Raw genomic sequence first — 24598 nt, 5'->3', positions numbered from 1 at the left:
CGAGTAACCTATGACTGGGATTATTTATGATTTATGTTTAATGACGAATCGATCTCATTATCATGATTTCATCATGATCCGATTTCATTGCACAGATCCATGAATATCACAATATATTCATGCAACAAGTAATATAAAGTGATAAAATATCAAATAATAATAATAAGCAAAAAGACTGCGTGTTAAGTCACACATGCCATTACTCACATGATTAGCTTGTAGGGTATATATGACTAGCAGAAATGATAGTCGAGTGAATAACATAGTAGAAGAGGTGGCACATACGATGGTGGTTATCAACAAGGGTTGTGATAGACGATAATTAGTGGTTGATGTTATTACTCTTTTTGGTTGTGGTAGTAGCGATGCTACGATAGTAATGGTGCTACTATGATGATTGAAAGTGAAGGAGAAGGATGGTGGTCACATGGACAAAGGAAATAAGAAATATGGTAGAGTCTCTCACTCGTAAGGACTCTCTTATCATTTATGCACGGTTCTTGGTAGCTACATGCTTTCAATTCTTTATTTATTTATTTTTTTAAGATATAAGAGGTAGCTATAAGCTCTCAATTCTTTATTAATTTAATTTTTTTAAGATATAAGATTTATAAAGATAAATATCTGTGTACGAATATGATAGGTCTAATTTTACAAGAGTTATGTGTAGAAAATCATAGCATGAAAATATGTATCCCCCGTTAAATTATTTTATTGTCATATATTTCCTTCTACCACAGAAGGAAGATTCATAAGATACATAATGTTTCAATGGAGGATTAGAGATTTATAAGATAATATATGTTTCCATTTTAAGATTATCTATCGTATGCATCTTAAGAATATACATGACATTCATTTTGATAATCCCATACAAACTTAAGCCCAGATTTTAATATAAGTGTATCTTATTTTTAAATTCTATTATAATTTAATAAAAAACATATAAGATGAATCGTTCATGAGTATTTATCCCCATATGACTTTGATATAATGATGTGGAAATTTTTTATTCTCTTGCATCGCGATAATAGTACGACGATGTTCTGATCCCATCGTCTAAGAACGCAAATCTGGGTTGATCCAAGAGAAATGATCGACGGGCAATAAATAAAGCATGTTTCATTCTTCTATTCTGGCGTGGACGCCACCGTGTTGGCTGGATAAGTGCTGGAGCTTGTTCGTCAGAAACAGCAGGATCTGCCGATGACAGCAGATCCGGGATCCGACACAATATAATGTGGTCGGTTGCGCCTCGTCGGTTTTTTATTCCAACTCTCCCACCCATGACGGTAAACCAAATGTAATAAATTGTTCTACAGTAGCGTGTTTTATTCAATTCCAGACTGATCTCATTTATTCACAGGAGTGGACCAGTTCGCTGCAGTCAAATACTCCAAAAACCGGCGAAAAAAAAGTAGCTCGTAAGAACCTCTGCCGCCGCGATGAGTACCATGAAGTTTTGCCGAGAATGGTAAACCCTCGCCGAGAAGAACTCCATCATGCCTGCCTTTTTCACCCTGCTAATAGGTATTCCTCCTCTGGATTGGTACAGCAACAACATACTGTACCCTAAGGAAGACAGGGAGCAGAAGATCCTCCTCTATGCGTGCCGCAACTGCGATCACCAGGTTCCCTTCCCACCTCCCAAACTTTCTTTCCCTGTTTGGTCTCTTGTCTCGGTCTTTCTAGCGGAGAATGCGGGAGCTTGAGGTAAACAAAAGGATTAGTCCTTTTATTGAGCTCGGAACAAACTGTGAGTCATCCATTTAAGGCGGGTTTGTCTTCGTTTTCCTCGTCTCTTTTCTGCTTGGCTGGTGATGATTCACTGCTTTGTTCTCTAAGAGATTCATTTATCTATTTCTGGAGAGGTGCCTGCAGATTGATTGAATTGATTAAAGCCATGCCTAATGTGACACCAGATACTAACGGGAACCTTATAGTGATTTTTCGCTGCCAATAACAATTTTTCTGAGGTGCTTACATCTCAATTTTCAGTGACATCTGGATTATTTGTGCTAGTTGCAAATGTAAGTTCGTCCAAATTTTGCCGTAGTAACCTGTTGTAAAATGTGGGCACGATCTTGGAAGATAGATGATGGTGCTTTATTTGAGGAATGGTTTGGTACTATTACAAGACGATAAAGGTAATTGTGCAAATCTTCAAATTTAGTGTCTGTCTTGCACAAGTTATATCAACCGAGTTGGAAGCCTTGACTGTGCAGCTTGTGAGGCATCATGTGTTGATTATAGATCCATGTGGCTGCATCATTTTTGTTCTCGAGCTGTTTGAGTGTGTTCTTAACTACTGCATAATTTAGGGTGAAGGTATAAGGGGGAGAGTACAGTTAGTTTTATTCTTCTTCATGTAATCCATATAATCTCAATAACTTTTACCTTCTTGCTGCTGTGTTGACATGAGTTTAAACAACGATTCTAATGCAATTTCCCAACTGGTGGGTATAAAATAATTCCAAAGTAACTGAGCTATGAGGAATAGTTATTAGAATAAATTGTACATTAACCCCACCAACCATCAGTGCACTGAATTACTGGTTAGACAGATGGATCAATTGGTTTGATAATAAATTTAATAAAATATGCTACAAAAGCATGTAGTAATAGTTTTTGTTGTTTCTTTATTTTATTTTTCTTCTTTCTTTTTCTCCTCCATCCTCTCTCTGTTCTCCTCCTCTTCCTTTTGCTCTTATCTGCCCTTCTCCTCTGCCATCTTTTCCTTTCTGTCCTCTTCTCTTCCTTTTCCCTCTCTTTTTCCTACTTTCTTTCCTTCTCGCATTTCTCCTTCTTTCTTTCCATTTTTTCCTTCCTTTCCTTTCCTCCTCCTCCTCCTCCTCCCCTCTACTTTTATTTCCCTTGATTCCCTTCTTCCTCATTTATCTTTTCCTTCTCCTCAACTCCTTGGTTACGACAATTAGGGACTGATTAAGATGGGAGGACTTATTAAATGTCACAGAAATTTTTTGAATGTGGGTACTGATATTACTCAGTTGCACCTACTAGGATTCCATTTGATTCAGACAAAAAAGGTATTGCTTACTTCTCATATTGAAAAACCCATTCAGTTTTGCTTACTTGATCAGTTCTTGTGGTTTATTGAAGAACCATGTAAGTTGGCTGGTCTATCCCAATTCCCGGAGTCCAAAAAATTCCAATCTTTTAATAGAATTAGATCATTTCTTTGAGCTAGTTCATAGTTTCCATGATCAAACCTATGAATCTCGGTCCTATTCTAATAACTGTGCTATAAGATATGATTGAAGTAACCTTTTCTTTTGGAATTGTGTCCCTTGATGGGTTTATTTAAGCTTTGGAAGCATCATTTCTATAACTAGTTAAAGAATTCTTGTTTAATTCATTTTCTTGGTTAAGTTATATGCCATTCAAGATTAGGTAAATTTGATATTGCACCTCAGTAGGACATAGTCATCATTAATGATCAATTCCTATAATTTCGCTCTTCGATTCATGAATTGGTTTTACACATTTTGTAGTAAAAAATTGTTTTAAAGAATTTCATGTATGAGATAGAGATAGAGATAGATTATTGATTAGTTCCACATTGTTGAGGAATTAAGGTGTCATGCTGTATATTCTGAAATTAGCTTGCAACTTAAACAACTTATGCTATTGGATTGTAAAGTTGTACAATCACCATGCATGATAGCCTTGACCAGATTCACTCATATTTAACATAATTTAAAAAATCAAATATGCCAAGTGTTAACGCAAAAATCAAGTGATATTTTTAAGTCGAGTAAAGACGGATAGATGCACAAGTGAACTACCCCATAATGGGGAGATATGAGGAAGGCATGAGCAAACCTAGGGAGAAGATTCATACAGGTACTGGTAATAATATCAAACTACATAAGAAAAAGGAGATGTTGAAAGAAAAATTCATGATATGACTAGATTTGACGTCAAATTAGAAGTCAACACGTGACATCCAATCAAATCACGTGCAGGGCCATGGGAGACCAGCTAGCATGGTGATGATGTGGAGCCACCTCATCCTACCCAAATAGCATGGTAATGATGTCACACCACCTAAGCGTGCCCTTTCAACGTGACATCTAAATGAAATATACCCCACTGATACCCTAGCTTAGGCTTATGCAAGGAGAGTCTTTCTAAGTATGCACTAACCTCTATATTCTCTGAATTAGACTCATTACTTTTAGCTCTTTATTGACTTAAGCATGAGAAGAGCCCTGTTGGACATGCCTTTGGATCATTTTTGCTATTTCCTCCTATTTGGGAGGAGTCTGCTCTTAAAGAGAAGAGACGAGACGAGAAGGAACAATCTGCCCAGACCTTCTCAAGGGGCATCTGATTTTCTGATGTGATCGCATTTGGAAAACAGATCAGTTTGGGTCAATTCCACCACGTGGAATTCACAACCAATTCTGACACTAACAATTCATATAATATTCACGATAAAGATATAAATTGCTGGAGGTTGGTCCCACATTGCTAAGGAATTTAAAGTTGAGCCATATATATTGGAGTTGGTTCGTAACCACTATGCATGATAGCCTTGACAAACCTGACTTGGCCTCAAATTGAAAAGAAAATTCTAACAAAAATGTGTATGAGATTTGATGAAAAGTTGCTTTTTGGTAATGTGGGGTGTGGGATATTTTATTTTGCATTTTGGGTTGGATTTTGAGAATCTCATACATTAAATTAATTTTTCTTTCATAAAACTTAAGAACAAGCTAAATCTCTTTGAGCAAGCAAGTCCATGTCGGACACTGACTCCGAGATTGCATTTTACATTTTAATATTTTGTAACCAACTTCTGAATAAAGACCTTGATGTGCATCATAATAACTTCAAGAATACAATTTTGTTGCCCATATTTACAAATTATGGAGTCTATAATGGGATTCACAAGGTACCATGACTTTTATATTTGATCTATTAAATATTTTTTCTCTGTTCTTCTATAACATGTGTTCCTTGGGACACTTATGCTTATTGTCATGTTATTCTCATATAGCATATTTCTTGTTTATCCGGTCATCAGTTTTTTGAAATATATTCAATGTAACAATGTCTTGAGAGTTGTTGGGCTCTTATTCAGGAGGTTGCTGACAACAACTGTGTATATAGAAATGAGATACATCACTCGGTTGGTGAACGTACACAAGTTTTACAAGATGTTGCTGCTGATCCTACTCTTCCTCGTACAAAGTCTGTCAGGTGTGCTGTGTGCGGTCATCCAGAAGCTGTTTTCTTTCAGGTATGGACTCCTTTGTCTTGGATGGTGCTGAAAATTCATCTTCTTGGATTTCATGGCTTGTATGCTGCATACACATCTATGTTAAGGTTGCATTGACTTGTCATTTGTTCCATCCTTGGTATCATGCAAAGAAAGTTCCGATTTAAGTTTTGCTATCGAAGATGATTGGTGTTTATATTTAGAATTAACCAAGTTTTGATTTATGTTTAGTCGCTAAAGATGGAAAAATTATTTTTATAAACTATTTAATGAATATTCTACACATGACTTAGATTTAACGATAAATAATGGTGGTAGATTTAATAATTATAGATTTATTCATAAAATTAGCTACTGAAGTAAAAGACACATTAATAAAGATAAAAATAATTGAGAGTGTGGGGCATCATGGTATCTCTATTGAGATTTGGAAAAGTTTAGGAGATAAGGGAGTAGTTTGGTTAACTAGTTTATTTAACAAAATCATAAGATTTGGAAGGATGCCTAATTAATGGAAGGATGCCTCGTGGGTCCCGCTATCGCTTCCATGCTCCCGCTACGTCTCCTCATGTAATTACAACATAATTACAAGCACGTATGCCCCACAATAAATAAGAAAAAAATTGGAGACTCGCAGGCCCCAATAATAATAATAATCACATCACATACATCACATCACACGTCCATGATCATTCGTCCACGTCTTACATTACATGTGCACATCATTATAGAGGACTACTAGATAAATAATAATATTTAATTAAACATTTTAATTAACTAAAATTTTTCTGAAATTCGAGACATATAGGAAATTTTTTGAATTGAGGGGTATTTAGGTAATTTGGACAGAAAGGACAAACTAAAATTTCTCAAATTCTAAAGGGGTAAAATTAACCGTTTGCCCCAAAATGCCCTAATCCCCTTCCTTCTTTGTTGCCCGAGGGGGTGGGGGCAGTGCCCGCAGGCGCCAATGTGGGCGATCGCCGCGAGCGAGCCCCGCCTCTCGCAGGCGCTGGCCGCCCTTGCAGGCAGGTTGCCCATAGGTCGCCTGCACGCAGGCGGCCAAGGCTGCAAACAGCCTTTGGCCACTTATGCGAGAGCTGTTAGGATTAAGAGCGACACTAAGAGAGGAGGTGAGTTAGTGCAGCGAAAAAATTTTTCGATTTCAAAGGACTAGTTTCGATTAAAAACTGATTCCGACGAAAATGGTTTTGATTCAATCCGTTTCGGAGAGAATTTGAACTTGAAAGCTTTCGTAAAAGTGCAAGAGAAGATTAAGGAGATTTGCAGTAATGTAAATTGCACAAATGAAAAGTGTCGGTTTCGTAAAGTCTTCGTACGATTAAAGCCGATCTCGGAAGGTGTTTACTTGAAAGCGTATGTAGGCGTAGTAAAAGCACAGTAAGGAGGAGAGGCAGTTTGCTATAGAAGTAAATTGCTCAAAGTAAAAGCAAACCGAGTTTTAGAGTTGTTCGGTCAATGTGACCTACATCCACTTTCGGATTCCTCCTCTGACGAGGTCACCGATGTCCACTAAAGGCCTTCCTTCAATAGGTGAAGATCGAACACCTCTTTACAGCGCTTTCTCCTTTTCTCAGGTTTAGGAGATAACTCTTACAAGTCTCACTCCTCTTTCTTGGATGGTTACAAGGCAAAGAGATGAAGGAGGAGAACTCTAATTTTTACAACACTTTTATGACTCAAGACTTCAAGATTAAACCAATACTTTCGTGCCCTTTCATGCAGAAAAGGGTGGGGTTTTTATAGGCCCTAATGACTTCAAAATTGGAGCCAAAAAGTGTCTTATCCCAGATTTCCGGGGTACTGGCGGTACCACCACCATTATTGGGCGGTACTATCGCCTGTACTCTGATACTGGGCGGTACCACCGCCTGACAGGGGTGGTACCACCGTTGGCAACAATAACTGCTGGCGGGACCACCGCTGGCAACAATAACTGCTGACGGTACCACCGCCCAGAAATCCAAGGTCATTGCCTTCTAGGTAGTGCCATCGCCGGCCATGTTTTCAGGGGCTGAATTGGGTGCTCAATTCGGCCCAATTCAGCCCTATTAAGGGCCCAGTTGGCCCCTAATTAAGTTAGTGGGATTACCTCCTAATCCTAACTTAATTTACGCTCTAACTACGATAACTAAGACATGATTACAGTGCTGCTTGTTCCGGTGCGTCAATTGCTCTTCCGGCGAGCTTTCGGCGTACTTCCGGCGAACATCCGACGAACTCTCGGTAATATTCCGGTGGACTCCCGGCAAGCTCCTGGACTTTACGACGATCTTCTTGGCGAGTTCTGATGAGCTTCTTTGGCAAGCTCCTGGACTTCTCGGTTGGTTCCGGCAGAACTTCCGACGAACGTCCGGACTTCCGTCGAACTCTCGAACTCTCGAACTCCCAATGAGATCTCGATCTTGGCTCTAGCACAACACCTGCTTGATGTATTACTGCTATTGTAGTTAATCCTGCACACTTTTCTCAATATATAGATTAGATTAAACAAATTACAATTGATTTCATCATCAAAATATAAGATTCAACAATCTTTCCCTTTTTGATGATGACAATCAATTGATGACGGAGTTAACCTTAACTCCCTTTATCTATATGTCATATCTGAGAAAAGACATTCTTGAATTCAAGGCCTTTGAATTCAAGAAATAAACAGATAAGATAAGTTCATTAAACTTATCAACATACACATCATGATTCCTATCATGATCTATCATTCTCAAAATACGATGTCAAGTATTTATCAAAATGATGTCAAGGCATGACATCAATTTTCAAGTATGATGTTTCAAATATGAAAGATGACACTGATAGCAATTCATCATTCTATGGCAAGATATCAATTACAAAATAACAAGTTAAACCCTAGATATCTTATCATAATGAAAGAAATTTATCAAGCAAACATTTCAAGTATATACGATGAAATACATTACATACATTTGTCATCAATTTATCACATTTTGGTGTTATTTCTCCTCCTTTGTCATCAACAAAAAGAAGAACAATTCAACAATGGAAGTGTGGTAAAAAAATCAAGCAAGTTTCACACTCAAAAGTTCTCATCATTAAATGTTATCAACATTAAAACAATAGATTCCAACAATTTCTCCCCTTTTGTCATTACATTTTGCATGAAGAAGAGGAAAGAAGGTAAGGAGAGAATCCATTATGAACTAAATTTGTGAAATGATTTGAATCAAGTCAAAAATGATAAATAAGTTTTCGTTAAAACATGCTTTCATTTTGACAAAGAGAAGGGATTCATGAAACAGATCGAGATATCCATATGAAATCAAATCCCTACGAAAATTATCACACACATGCTTTCATTATCACACACGAAAATTCATCTTGCAAGGATTAATATATCCATTGGAATTCCTTCAATTATTCATGGGAGAATAATATCACATGAAGGAGAAATTCAAAAATAAAACTTCACAGTGAGAAGAGCATTACATCAAATCTATTTCTCATTAAAAATTCATAAGAGTGAAATCCGTGAGAGATGCATTTGTCAATGACTTCCATGAATCAAACATCAACACTTCATGCATTTATAAAAGGTTTTGTCATAATCTTTCATCACCATTTGCATAAGGTAATATCATTAGTGCTTGTAGCACTCAAAAATTAAGAATCCGATATTGTATCATGTATGATTAAAACTTCTTAATATTCAATAGAGATCATAATCATCATAGAAATTTCTAGCATCAAAGTAAACATGATATTGCATTATTGTATGATAACATGCTCATCATTTAAAGAGATCACAACATCTTAAGTTTACAACATCAAAGCACATAAATTTTCAACATCAAAGCAAACACAACATCAAGGTAAATAATTTTCAGCATCATAAGAGGAAAAGATTTAAGTGAGTGATCCAAATAAACAAGAAAGTCCGAAAACGAAATTTGACAAATTCATGCATTCGGACAAATTAACATTCCTAATTCTCTTCTAATAAAATCAAATTGTTCTTCACTTAAGGGCTTTGTAAAAATATCGGCTAATTGATGTTTCGTATCAATAAACTCTAAGATTACATCATGATTATTGACATTATCTTGTATAAAGTGATGCCTAATATCAATATATTTAGTTCTAGAATATTGAATGAGATTTTTTGTTAAACATATTGCACTTGTGTTATCACATTTTATGGGAATGCTTTTAAGATGAATCTTATAATCTTCTGAAGTGTTTTTCATCCACACAACTTGTGTATAACATGCACTTGCTGCAATGTACTCAGCTTCGGTTGTAGATAGTACAACTGAATTTTGTATATTGGAAGACCAATAAACAAGTGCGTGTCCTAAAAATTGACATGTTCCGGATGTGCTTTTTCTATTTAATCTACATCCAGCAAAATCCGCATCAGCATAAGCAATTAGTTCAAAGTTCTTGGATTTTGGATACCATAATCCTAGATTTGTGGTTCTTTTAAGATATCTAAGTATTCTCTTAACTACTTTAAGATGAGATATCTTAGGATTAGATTGAAACCTAACACAAAGTCCTACACTAAACATTATATCCGGTCTAATTGCGGTGAGGTAAAGTAAACATCATATCATACCCCTATAAGCTTTTTGATCAAAGCTTTCTCCAGTTTCATCAATGTCTAATTTAGTGGAGGTACTCATGGGAGTGTTGATAGCCTTTGAGCTATCCATATTAAACCTTTTTAGCAAATCTAAAGCATATTTTGTTTGACTAAGAAAAATATCATTACTTAGTTGTTTGATTTGTAAGCCTAAGAAGAAAGTTAATTCCTCCATCAAACTCATTTTAAATTCAAAACTCATACTTTTAGCAAATGATTCACACAAAGATTCATTCGTGGAACCGAAAATAATATCATCAACATAAATTTGAACAATAAGAAAATTATTTTCAAAATTTTTGATAAACAATGTAGTATCGACCTTGCTTTTAGAGAAATTATTTTCGATAAGAAATGAACTATGTCTCTCACACCAAGCCCTTGGGGCTTGTTTCAATCCATAGAGAGCTTTAGTCAATTTAAACACATGATTAGAGAGATTATCATTCTCAAATCCAGGAGGTTGTTCAACATAAACTTCTTCGGAAATAAAGCCATTAAGAAATGCACTTTTAACCCAGGTATGCAATACCGTACCGTACCGGTGTTTCAAGGTTGGCTCGGTACGGTTTCGTGTACCGCTAAGTACACCAGGGCGTACTGAGTGGTTTTAAATATTTCTTCCTCTTATTGTAGCACCGTAGCAGTGCTACAGTGTAACACTATAGCACGTTCCGTCCAGTAGTGGGCGGTTCACGTATCGGTATGTCGTCGGACCGGTACGTACTGCTCGTACCGGGTGGTACTATTCGAAATTGCATACCATGCTTTTAACATCCATTTGAAACAACTTAAAATGATTACTACTAGCATAGGCAAGGAGCATCTTTATGGCTTTTAATCGTGCCATAGGAGCGAAGGTCTCTTCATAATCGATCCCTTCTTCTTGGTTGAAACCTTTGACCACTAATCTAGCCTTGTTTCTAACCACGATATCGAGTTCATCTTGCTTGTTTCTAAAGATCCATTTAGTACCAATAACTAAATGGTCATTTGGTCTCGGAACAAACTTCTACACATCATTTCTTTTAAATTGATTTAATTCATCTTGCATTGTGATGACCCATAAATCATCTTTCAAGGTCTCGTCAATGCATTTTTGTTCAATTTGAGAGAGAAAAGCAACGTTGGCATAAAAATTCTTAAGAGAAGAACGAGTTTGAATCCCTTTAGATGTGTCTCCTATGATTAGTTCCTTGGGATGAGCATCTATATACTTTCATTCCTTAGGTAAGGAAGTTTCGGAAGAAGATGCATCCAAGTTGCTAGGTGGAGAAGGGGATTCATTTAAATTCAAAGTATCAAAATTAAGATTATCATCAAAATCATTTTTCTTAACTTCGAAAATTTCATTAAAAACAATATGAATAGATTCTTCTGTAACTAAAGTTCTTTTATTGAAGATTCAAAAAGCCTTTGAAATAGAAGAGTAACCAAGAAAAATTCCCTCATCGGATTTTGCATCAAACGTTCCTAAGGTATCTTTTTCATTCAATATAAAGTATTTACACCCAAAAACTTTAAAATATGAAACATTGGGTTTTTTGTTGTTCCACAACATATAAGGAGTTTTGGAAAGTAATGGTCTTACTAGAACCCTATTCATGACATAGCATGTTATATTTACCAAGGTCTGCCATACCGAAGCGTACCGCTCGTACCGGGCGGTATGTACCGGTCTGACAGGTTACCGGTACGCGGACCGCCTGGTACCGCTACAGTGCTACAGTACTATACTGTAGCATTGCTACAATATGAAAAAAGTATAAAATTGTTCGGTACACCAGGGTGTACCGCTTGGTATGCCCTGATGTACCGCCCGGTACACCGGTATCGTACCGTACCAAGCCTGGGTCGAAACGCCGGTACGCTACGGTATGGCGAACCTTGGTATTTACAGCTTCGGTCCAAAAATATTTGGGTAGGCTATGTTCATTTAACATGGTTCTAGCCATTTCTTGTAAGTTTCTATTCTTTCTTTCTACTAAATTTTGTTGAGGATTTCTTGGAGTAGAGAAGTTGTGGTTGTATCTATTAGATTCACAAAATTCTTGGAAATCACGGTTTTGAAATTCACCACTGTGATCACTTCAAATTGATGAAATCATAAATCCCTTTTCATTTTGAACTAGTTTACAAAACATAAAGAAATACCTAAAGTAATCACTTTTGTGTGTCAAAAAGTAAGTCCATGTTTATCAACTAAAATCATCCATAATGACGAACGCATATTTGCTACCTCTTAGGCTTGATGTAGCAATTGGTCCGAACAAGTCCATATGGATCAATTGCAAAGGTCTAGAGGTGCTTATTTGGTTCTTAGGTTTGAAGCTACCTTTTATTTGTTTTCCTAGTTGACATGCATTACACACATTATCTTTGACAAACTTGATATGAGGAATTTCTCTTACAAGTTCTTTAGATGAAATTTGAGAGATTAGTTTCATGCTAGCATGACCTAATCTCCTATGCCAAAGCCAAGCATTGTTATTCAAAACCGAAAAGCACATTTCATTGCAAATATCATTGATGTCAATAGTGTATACGTTATTTTGTTTTAGTGCAATCATAGATGTGTTTTTGTAGGGTTTTTCAATAATGCAAGCATTAGATTCAAATTTAACAATATATCCTTTATCACACAATTGACTAATGCTCAAGAGGTTATGCTTTAAGCCATCAACTAACAACACATCTTCAATAAAGAAGTTGGATTTGTTACCTACGGTTCCTTTGCCAATGATTTTACCCTTGTTGTTGTCTCCGAAGGTAACATATCCTTCGTCTATGCTAGTGAGCTTAGAGAATTGAGATGGATCTCCGGTCATATGTCTTGCATCCACTATCAAGGTACCATCTCTTGCTCCTAGCTTGTGATGGTAAACGTTTCTACAAAAAAGGATGATTTTTAGGTACCCATTTGACCTTGGGTGCCTAAAAAATCGATCTACATAGCTTATCATGTTGCATTGAGTCATTTGAGGTTCTTTTAGGAACCCGAATCAATTTGTGTGGACTACATTTCTTAAATGGACAATGATAAGCTACATGCCCAAATTTGTAATAAAAGTTGCATTTCTTTTGGGGTGAAACATGCAAACTAGGGCCTTTGACAAAGGTGGTTGGATTTTGGTGAGAGCTACTCACAAATCCGATTCCGCCTTTTCTATGAACATGACCCTTGTTGGCAAGGATTATGTTCAAGGATTTGCTACCAACCTCAAACTTTTCTAAGGTTTTCTTAAGTAGCAAGTTTTCTTTTCGAAGTAATTCTAGTTCATCACATTTCGTACATGAAGCTAAACTATCATTGTGCTCAACTTTTAATCTATCAAAATCCCTAATAAGAGAAGTATGTTCCTTTTTTAAAGAGTTATATTTTTTATTCAAGGTTCTACATTCATCAATAATTCATGAAATGCATTTAAAAGTTCATCGAAAGATAAATTTACGTCTAATGAACATGTTACCTCATCTCCAATAGCCATTAGTGCATATTGAACAACTTGCTCGGTGATGATAGGCTCCTCTTCTTCGGATGCACTTGAGTCGTCCCATGTTGCTTTAAGAGCCTTCTTCTTTGGTTGCCTCTTCTTGACTAGGGGACATTCGCTCTTGTAATGTCCCGGCTTCTTGCATTCGTAGCATATTACTTGATATTTCTTGGTTCAAATTTATTTTTAGTGTCATTTTTAAATTTGTTCCTTTTAATGAATTTTTTAAATTTCCTTGTTAAGAGTGCCAAGTCTTCATTAAGGTCCTCATCACTTGAGTTTTCTTTCAAGTGGTCTTCTTGAGTTTTTAGTGCCATATTCTTCCTATTCTTTGGAAGGGTGTCCTCAAGCTCTTCATGAGCTTTACAAGTCATCTCATAGGTCATTAGTGATCCAATTGGTTCTTCGAAAGGAAAATTATTTAGGTCTTTGGCCTCTTAAATAACCATGACTTTAGGGTCCTAACTCTTTGGAAGGGATCTTAAAATTTTATTAACAAGCTCAAAATCCAAGAAACTTTTACCAAGTCTTTTTAAACCATTGTCGACAATCGTAAATCGGGTGTACATGTCTCCAATGGTCTCACTCGGTTTCATTCGAAACAATTCATAAGTATGCACTAAAAGATTGATTTTTGACTCCTTCACTCTACTAGTGCCTTCATGAGTCACTTCGAGTATGTGCCAAATATCAAACGCCGTTTCACAAATGGACACACGATTAAACTCGTTTTTATCTAAAGCACAAAACAAGGCATTCATAGCCTTTGCGTTTAAAGCGAAAGTCTTCTCTAACTCATTCCAATCGTTCATTGGAAGAGAAGACTTTTGAAATCCATTTTCTACAATATTCTATAGTTCGAAATCCATTGAAATTAGGAAGATCCTCATTCTAGTCTTCCAATATGTGTAATCCGTCCCATTGAACATGGGCGGACGTGTAATTGAATTACCCTCTAGGTTGCCGGCAAATGTCATCTCTCTTAGGTTTAAAACCAAATGAGAGTGAACCTTGCTCTGATACCAATTGTTAGGATCAAGAGCAGCACTAAAAGTGGGGGTGAATTAGTGCAGCGAAAAAATTTTCCAATTTCAAAAGACTAGTTTCGATTAAAAACTGATTCCGACGAAAATGGTTTTGATTCAATCCGTTTCGGAGAGAATTTGAACTTGAAAGCTTTCGTAAAAGTGCAAGAGAAGATTAAAGAGATTTGCAGTAATGTAAATTGCACAAATGAAAAATGTCGGTTTCGTAAAGTCTTCATACGATTAAAGCCGATCTCGGAAGGTGTTTACTTGAAAGCGTATGTAGGACTACGTAGTAAAAGCACAGTAAGGAGGAGAGGCAGTTTGCTATAGAAGTAAATTGCTCAAAGTAAAAGCAAACCGAGTTTTAGAGTGGTTCGGTCAATGTGACCTACATCCACTTTCGGATTCCTCCTCCGACGAGGTCACCGACGTCCACTAAAGGCCTTCCTTCAATAGGTGAAGACCGAACACCTTTTTACAACGTTTTCTCCTTTTCCCGGGTTTAGGAGATAATCCTTACAAGTCTCACTCCTCTTTCTTTGATGGTTACAAGGCAAAGAGATGAAGGAGGAGAATTCTAATTTTTACAACACTTTTATGACTCAAGACTTCAAGATTAAGCCAATACTTTCATGCCCTTTCATGCAAAAAATGGTGGGGTTTTAATAGGCCCCAATGTCTTCAAAATTGGAGCAAAAAAGTGTCTCATTTCAGATTTCCGAGGTACTGGCGGTACCATCGCCATTACTGGGCGGTACTACCGCCTGCAGTCTGACACTGGGCAGTACCACCGCCTGACAAAGTTAGGAGACCGAGCTTTGGCGGTACCACTGGTTGATAGGGGCGGTACCACCATTGGCAGAAATAACTGTCGGCGGTACGATCGCCCAGAAATCCAGGGGCGGTGCCATCGCCTGCCATGTTTTCAGGGGCTGAATTGGGTGCTCAATTCGGCCCAATTCAGCCCTGTTAAGGGCCCAGTTGGCCCCTAATTAAGTTAGTGGAATTACCTCCCAATCCTAAGTTAATTTACACTCTAACTACGATAACTAAGACATGATTACAGTGCTGCTTGTTCCGGTGCGTCAATTGCTCTTCCGGCAAGCTTTCGGCGTACTTCCAGCGAACATCCGACGAACTCTCGACAATGTTCCGGTAGACTCCCGGCAAGCTCCTGGACTTTACGACGATCTTCTTGGTGAGTTCCGATGAGCTTCTTTGGCAAGCTCCTTGACTTCTCGGTTGGTTCCGACAGAACTTCCAACGAACGTTCGGACTTTCGTCGAACCCTCGAACTCCCAATGAGATCTCGATCTTGACTCCGACACAACACCTGCTTGATGTCTTACTGCTATCGTAGTTAATCCTGCACACTTTTCTCAACATATAGATTAGATTAAACAAATTACAATTGACTTCATTATCAAAATCCGAGATTCAACAAGGGCAGCAAGGGCAGCAATCGTTGTTGCCCTTTCTCGCCTTTGCATCAACGATTGAATGGATACTAGTCTGTCCGGTTATCTCGATATCCCTCTCGAGTAAATGATGACTGAGATTATTTAGGGTCTGTGTTTAAGGGTGAATCGGTCTCATTATCTTGATCTCATCACGATCCAATTCCCATTGCAGAGATCTATGGATATCACAATATATATATAATAAACAATATAAAATGAGAAAATGCCATAATAATAATAAGCAAAAAGAGTGCGTGTCATGTCACACGTGCCATGACTCACGTGATTGGCTTGCAGGGCACCTATGATTCGCAATCTCCCACTTGACCTAAAGCTAATCACTTATATATCTGATTCCCATCAGACCCCTACGACGTTGAAAGATAATATGAGACAACGGCTTTGTCAATGGATCTGTGATGTTTTTTTTGGATGAAACCTCCTCGGGCCATGATCTCTCTAATAAGCTGGAATCTCTTGAGAAAATACCATAATAATAATAAACAAAACGAGTGCGTGTCATGTCACATGTGTCATCACTCATGTGATTGGCTTGTAGGGCACCTATGATTAGTAGATGGGTGGGACGCTTCTAATTTCATATCCTAGACTCTCTGCTCTTGCCTATAAATATATAAGACTTCCTAGGGACTATACACACAACACACACATAATTGGATACGCAGATACATTACATTAATGAGAGATTACAGATCTTCTCTCGTCTCCCCTTAGTCATGTGAACCAATCATTGAGAGATCACAGATCTTCTCTCATCTTTCCTTTATCCTTACATCCATCGCTCATAGTAGTCCTATGAAGGATAAGATGAGATGAGAAGGCGAGTCTAATTCTTCTTGGAGATCAGCATCACTATAGATTTAAAATCTAATGACGGTGCACTCGCAGATCAAAAAATGGGTTTTTTGAGAACCATCAAAGGTGTGCATCGTAAATTTAGATATATTGTTATTTGATTTCAGAAATTTAGATATATTGTTATTTGATTTCAGATTTTGATATTAAAGTTTTTCACATAATAATAGCATATCATGGTTTTTATGCTTACAATATCAGGTAGTGGATCATTGAGCTTCAAGAGTTTAACATTTGCTAGTAGACCCTTGTTGCCATAAAAGCTCAAGAATTGACTTGAAGTCAAGAATCCAATTTGAATGCAATGGAAACTATTGACATGGTTGAGATGTTTGAATTTGTGCATTGTTGAATAAAAGTAGAGCTTGGCTTATTCTAATCAGCCCTAATGGGCAACCTACAAATTTGCTCTCTACCTCGAGTTTAGAGCCATCAACAACAAAGTTGAGTAGAAATCACGGGCTAAATTTAGCCCATCAATTGTTTGGCACTAAGCTAATGGTCTACGATGACTATCAATTTGTCGTCAACCAAGTCCTTGAAGCTACGATGTAGCACATCAACTGTTATTAGGCTAATGGTCTACGATGACTATCAATTTGTCATCAACCGAGACACTATCAATTTATCATCAACCAAGTCCTTAGAAGAAGTTGAAGAAGGAACAATGTTTTAAGGCTTGAGGATGGTAGAACTTAGAAGAATTAGTTGCTAAGGTATATTACTTTGAAATTGTGCAGTATCACAGGCAGAAAATGTCTTGGTTGATGCATTGTCGAAGCTTGCCTTTGGCCGATACCCTAATATAGGAGGGCACATTATGGTCAGGATCCTTGCTGCCCGAAACACTAACCAACTATCCTAATATAGGGTTTTACACATTTGGGTTAAGACTCTTATCACTCGAAGCATTCACAAATCTAAAGTAGGCAATCAAGAAATGAGTTGAATGAAATCATCACTTAGAAGACCATGAGACTTTGCCATTCGAAAATGCCACAACATAGCTGCTCAAGAGAAGAGAGGCCAATTTTAGCCTTATTAAGTGATCTCTATAGGAGACCCTTCACGCAATCCTACCTGTAATATCTTAGATCAGTAGGCATTGTCCAAGTACTAGAAGATATAGGAAGGTCTATGCGGAGTCCACTTTGGTGGTATGGCATTATTGGCCAACTATAAAGAAGGATACTCTTGCCTATGTACAAAGTGTGACTAATGTTAGCACTACGCCAACATTCCACATCAACCTACAAAAAGGTTCTCTTCGATTAATTGCACCTAGGCATTTGCATAGTGGGGTCGAACATTTTTGGGTCATTCTTGCCCCCCTCAATGCATCACACATTTGCTAGTTGAGTCATCCACTTCACCAAATGAGTCAAAGTCGAGCTACTTGCTAGCTTAACAAAAAGAGGTTGGTTGAGCAATTCATCTAGAAGAGCTTCGTAATTCAGATTAGTATGTTGAAGGTCCTTGTCTTTGACAGTGAAATCCAGTTCAACAATATAAATTCAAGGAATTCTATGACAAATATAGTATTACTTTATGATTTAGTTTGGTAGCAAACTTGTAATCCTATGACAAATATAATATTACCTTATGATTTAGTTTGGTAGACACTTGTAGTCTAATAAGCTAGCAGAGGATATAGACTGTTTGATCCTTAATGGCTTGGAAAAGCAAGTGACAAGTGCACAATGAATATAGGTGGAATAACTCCCATGCATTATGTCCACCTATTGTAACGCTCTGACAATATCTATGGGAGGAATTCCCATCTGCCTCACTTATGGGACAGGGGTGGTCCTACCAACGAGGAAAATGGTTAAATCACAATATATTCGGGAAATGGAGATTGCATTAATAGAAAATGAAAGTACACCTGAAATGAGGTCGACCGAATTACATTAGCAAGAAATTTGGTCAAACCGACCTCTGTATAAAAACAAATAGTGGAAAATTACAAGTCTAAATCACTAAATGGCTCTCTAGCTCGGTGTTCCTCCACCCAACCCACGGCTTCACTCTCCTTAGCTTGACGCATTGGACGATCGCCATCCATGAGCATAACTTCTTCATCTGCTGATGCTTAGAGCTTGTTGGGGCAAATTAGGATTATGTTCAAGGCATTTTAAATCATTATTATATTGCCCTCCTTCTAGCTGATAAACATGTTCATCAACCTCATGATCAGTCTATGTGCTAGCGTCCAACTTTGAGCATTTGCACATCACTTTTGCCTAAACATGGTAGAGGGCATTCCTATATAGAGATGTCAACCGGGTAAATTGAAGAAACCTATGAACACTTCTAGTCTTCCATAGCTATGTATGTTAGCTCTATCAACTCATCTACCATGCTCTATAGTTTAGCAAATGTTCATGCAGAATTCTACACCTGTTAGTGGAGACCGACATTGTCATTTTGCACTTGGACCTTCTGTTGGACATCATATAGCTCCTTTGGTTTTCATAATTAGTTCTCACCTTGACCATTTGCTTCTTCCTTCTATTGATTACAAATTAGTGCTTCTCCCACTCTTCTTTTAATCTAGTCAGGTTGTCCTTGTTCACCATAGTATTTTGTTTGGTTAGTCTATTATATTATTCAAAGAGTCAATTAATCTCCTCCATCAGCTCTATAACCATGAACTTGCATCTTGATCTCAAGCAATAAACGTGACATTTAGGTGGAAGCTCTACTTGACAATATTAATATTGAATAAGAAAGAAGAAAAAAATGTAGAAAGAGGGGATCGTTGGTGAGCCTTAGAAATATGGCATCTTGGACAAAGGTTGTATCTTCCTTCATGGTCTTCCATGCTTGGTCATGCCAATCATTCTCTAGCGAGAGTTGATTTCCTCACTCGTCAGGTTGGTCAGTCGCTCAACCACAATTACTTGGTTGAAGAAAGAGGGGATGAATCAAGCTCCTTGCTCCTCTTGCCAACTCCTTTTCAAGGGACCCTCCTCTTCTCTTGGTTGAGTCAAGTTGGTGAACATGATGACTACCTCCAACTTCCCTCCTTTCAAAGGTCTCTTCCCAAGCTCTCTTGTTGACAAATGTAGGCCTCAATAGGACAAGGTGCAATAACAACTGGTTGGAGGGTCACCTAGGCTGACCTCTCATGGTCTCTTGGTCCCTGGGTATAACACCCCGGTTAGTCTCACATCGAATGTGAGCAGGACTAAGATAGATTTATAATGGTCTGATGGGTATTATATTATCAATTTTAGTTTAAGATATGACATTCCAACTCCTGTAAAGGTAGAGGGGAATTAGCTCTCACAAGGTTAAAGAATTGGGATCAGATGTTGGAAACCCCTTGGAAGAAGAGGGCAATCGAGGTGGAAGGGCTAGGGGAGAAGACCTACTAGTTTTTAGAAAATTATATCACATCAAAACTAGGCTCACTTACCAAATGTTGAGGATTCAAAGCCTTATTCAATATGTTTTGTACTTATCAAAGGTCGAGGGTTTGAAACCTCATCCGATATATATTTTTAAAGGTGCTAGCTAGTTTAGCCTGTAAAAGGCTCAATAGATCACCGCAAGGTCTTAGGATCAAATCCTGCCTTCACAACTTATCTTGTGCCCCCCAAAAAAGAAACCCTAAATAAGCATTCTTCAAGTGCTATTGGTGTAACATCAGCTGAAATAGTCAAGGACAAGGTTGTTGAAGACAAGGCAGGAAGACAGTTTAGAGAGCTTAAAGGTTGCATGAACAAAGAAAACGCCCTAATTCTAATTTATGAGGTTGAAGTGATGGTTCATTCCCTATTGCCAAGCGGTCAAAGAAACTCGGGGACATGTGACATTTCCTAGAAGGTGGAACAAGATTTGAATCGACAAAAATTATTTGTTTGCACAGAAAAGATAGGATCTTTTCAAAAGAAAATAGCAGAACCACCTATCTCGGCAAAGCTTAAGCTTCGCCATCAAGTAAATTTGAGATTGATCATGACAGACTCAAGTAAATGTTTCCATGATCCATGTTGGTAGCCTAGATTATCCTATTCTACAACAATTGCAGATTTAAGTGTCAAGGTTGGCGATCTACACTCCACTGGAAAAAGCAATGCATTCTGATACCTAAACTGGTCTCAGAATGGGATGGGGGCAACTGATGTGTGGAAATTTTTTATGTCAATGGAACACTATCATGTGTGCAACTCCATGCTCCTCACGATCCATAAAACAACTAGATATTTCATTCAGTCTGAAGTATTGGATGCAAGGTGGCAACTTATAACAACCTCAGTCAGGACAACTAAGGTTGAGACTACCCGGATCAGCACAGCACAATTAGGAATTAGCTAAAATTGAAACTATTTAGGTTGGCATGACTCGGGTGATTCGGCTTGGCCCACGTGACTCTTAGTAGGTTGGAGGCTTGGCCCACGTGATACTTAGTAGGTTGGAGACATGGACCTCGGTTCGGACTGGGGGTAGGTTGGGAAGGGCTATGGTGTCTCCATAAAGCTCAGCCCATCCCAGCTTGACCATCACTCTTGCAATTCGGCCTCCATCTTGCACTGGAGCATCAATAAGAATATTCTCAATGACCATATGGATTTGGAGGATCTTCTTCAATGATGCACCATTATTCTCTTAGCACTATAAAAGACATCTATGGGTATGGTAAGAAAGGGAGGAGAATCCCAAAAAGGGAGAAAAACAAATAGAAAAGCCATGTCTAACTCTCACTTTCTCAGAAAGAGTGCTCACAAATCCATCACTCTCTTGGGGCAGTTCTTGATCTGAGCATTAAAGGAGGTTTTCCGAAAAAATTCCCAATGGCCTCTATTTTGCAGATCTCTTTGACATCAAGGGGCATTCATGCTCCTCATGGTAGAGTAATCCTCCATGCACTTCTGATGAAGTTGAATTAGTTCTCCAAGCCTATGCTTCTGAAGCATGAGGAAAAGGGATCATGTCAACTCCATTCTCTCATTGGGTGGACAGCCACCAGTTTGACCTCATTAGGTTTTCTAGTCACAATTTCCAAAATAGCCAATATGAATAATGGGATAAAATGTTAAGATCAGAAGTGTGCTCTTTATTTAACTATCTATTAATATTATTAGAGAACTCCGAAGTTGTTTTGGAACTCTTCTTAAGCTAGAGTTTATTTCTACCAAGGAGAATCTTTTGCCAGATGGAGAAGGGTTCCCTAAATTCTTGCTCATCTTTCCAGCTAATGAAATTTAGTTGTGTACTTGCCTTCGACGGTTACCAGTGTTGAGCTAACCATGCTTTGCAATTCCTGCTGGCTGTTCGTTTTTGTTTAAGTGTGCCTATGTGTCCACAAATTGCCTAGGTGTTCCTATTTGGTTACCTATCTTGGATGCATCATTCCCTTGTGGAAGATCACTAAAAGTCACTAAATTACACCAAAATTGAGAAACTGCCAACATGTACTATACCTCAAAACTTTGAGTTCCAATAAGTGCCCAAAGCAGTAGTTGTAGGCTTCTCGCTCGAACATGGTAATCTCTGAAGTAGGACACTGTACTTGCCTCTCACATCTAGTTTAGGTTGTGATACATTGATGGTTCCCCATATGATTGATTGCAGGCTACCAGCAGGGGAGAGGAAGGTATGACCCTATTCTTCGTTTGCTGCAATCCAAGCTGTGGCTACAGATGGAGAGACTGAAGCGATACATGTCTTCTTTTTCGTGTCAGTTTTATCAGGCTTCAATTGAGTTGACATTTGTTCGTTGTTTTATCAATAAGAGTGGACCGATTTTAACTTATTGGTTGCAAATCAGTGGACTCTTTTACATTAGCTACAAATGGTCAACAGTCAAGACAATGTTTTGCTAGGATGCTGCATGCTACATACAAATGGCCATCTGTCAAAATGTTATATTAATTTCATCACTCCATTTAATCGGATTTCTATGTGATTCATTGGTAAAATCTTGCAAGATCAGTGGGGTTTGTTAATACCAGAAAAGATTGTTAATACCAGAAAAGATTAGTATTGTGTACTTTACATTAGAGCTTGGGTTTGTTGGGGATGGAGGAATAAGGAAACGATAAAACAAAACAGAATACTACGATGTAATTTAAAGAATTCTTTCGATTCAAGAAAACTGATATAGTATTTAAAATAGGAGGATTCATAAGAACACTTACAAGATATTCCCAAGTGCACACACTCTTTATATCCCTTGCTTCATGAACTATGGTCTTATTTATAGGACCTAGTGGTAACCATCCTATAACTACTAAATCATGATTAAGGTAGTTATTGAAATCACCTATAACTACTAGATCATGATTGAGGTAGTTATTAATATCACCCTGTAACTACTAGATCATGATAACTACCTAGATAATTATGAATCAAATCTCTTCCCCTTGATTCATAGTTGCATACACCGATTTGCGATATGAAATAAACATGCTTTTGAGCTGGAAGCGACTTGGTGAGGATATCTGCAATGTACTCATCTGTTCCACAATACTTCATTGCTATGGCTCCACTTGTTACAAGATCTCGAATGAAATGATACCGTATCTCTATATGCTTCGTTCTTCCATGAAACGTTGGATTCTTCGTTATTGCAATTGTGGCTTTATTGTCACAAAATATTTCTGCTGCTTCTTTTTATTCTTGATGAAGATCTTCAAGAAGTCTTCTAAGCCATATTGCTTGACAAGCTGTTGATGTTGTGACTAGATATTCTGCTTCTTATGTCGATAACGCAGTTGTTGCTTGCTTTTTAGAACTCCAAGATATAGCTCCTGATCCGAGGCTAAAAACATTGCCTGAAGTACTTTTTTGATCATCTAAAGCTTTTGCCCAATCACTATCAATGAAATCAGATAATTTACAATTAAAATTATGAGAATACCAAATACCATAATCTGTAGTTCCAACAATATAACGCAGAATTCTTTTAACAACTCCGAGATGATGTTTGCTTGGGCTATACATAAACCCGGATACTATACCAGAGAATGCAATATCTGGTCGAGTATGAGTTAGATAAATCAAACCTCCAACTAAACTTCTATAGTATCTTGCGTTTGTCAGACTTGTACCATCTTTAAGTTTCAATTTCTCATTTATATTCATGAGTGTTGCTGTAGCTTTGCAATTAATCATGTTAGATTTTTTGAGTAGATCCAATGCATACTTTTTTTGTGAAATAAAAATTTCATCTGATCCTTCACTTCCAACCCAAGAAAATAATGCAGTAGACCTAGATCTGATATTTCAAAACTATTCATCATGCATTTTTTAAATTTTGCTAAAGAAGAGTTAGATGAACCCATATCTATAATATCATCAACATAGAGGTAAACCATTAGAGAATTATGTTCAGCTACACCTTTTTGCTGGTGTATATGGTGTTGTCAATTCTCTGTGAATACAATTTTCTTCACAAAAAGAATTAAACTCATTAGATAAAAATTTACCATCTCTATCCGTCCGAAGTGTCTTTATATATCTGCCACTTTGCCTTTCTACAAGTACCTTGAATTTTCAAAAATTATCAAATGTTTCAGATTTCAATTTCAGAAAATATATCCAACTCATACGACTATAATCATCAGTAAACAATAAAAAATATTGACTTCCACCAAATGATTTTGTATTCATAGGTCCATATAAGTCAGCATGAATGAATTCAAGACAATTAGATGCTCTCCTTGCTTTTTCAATAGGAAATGATTTTTTACTTTGTTTGCCATAAATGCATCCTTCACATACATCAAGTGTATTAATTTTAAGCAATCCGAAAACCATTCCTTTTTGACTTAACAACTTTAAACCCTTAATGTTAAAGTATTCATATCTTAAATGTCATAAGTTAGACTCGTTCTTTTGAGTTA

At 37.4% G+C, this 24598-nt stretch overlaps 1 protein-coding gene across 1 annotated transcript; it reads left to right on the top strand.

The window, feature by feature from the left end:
• The first annotated feature begins 1351 nt into the window (after nt 1–1351).
• LOC135595146 (DNA-directed RNA polymerases II, IV and V subunit 9A) lies at nt 1352–22663 on the top strand. Its single transcript, XM_065085681.1, has 4 exons — nt 1352–1474; nt 1556–1631; nt 5108–5266; nt 22326–22663. Exons 1-4 carry the CDS (start codon nt 1446–1448, stop codon nt 22404–22406), a joined length of 345 nt encoding a protein of 114 aa, XP_064941753.1. The 5' UTR covers nt 1352–1445; the 3' UTR covers nt 22407–22663.
• Nucleotides 22664–24598: the final 1935 nt, after the last annotated feature.

The sequence above is a fragment of the Musa acuminata genome, chromosome BXJ1-10 (genome assembly GCF_036884655.1).
Source record: "Musa acuminata AAA Group cultivar baxijiao chromosome BXJ1-10, Cavendish_Baxijiao_AAA, whole genome shotgun sequence".
Taxonomy (NCBI): Eukaryota; Viridiplantae; Streptophyta; class Magnoliopsida; order Zingiberales; family Musaceae; genus Musa; species Musa acuminata.
This window is presented reverse-complemented; position numbering and strand designations above follow the sequence as displayed.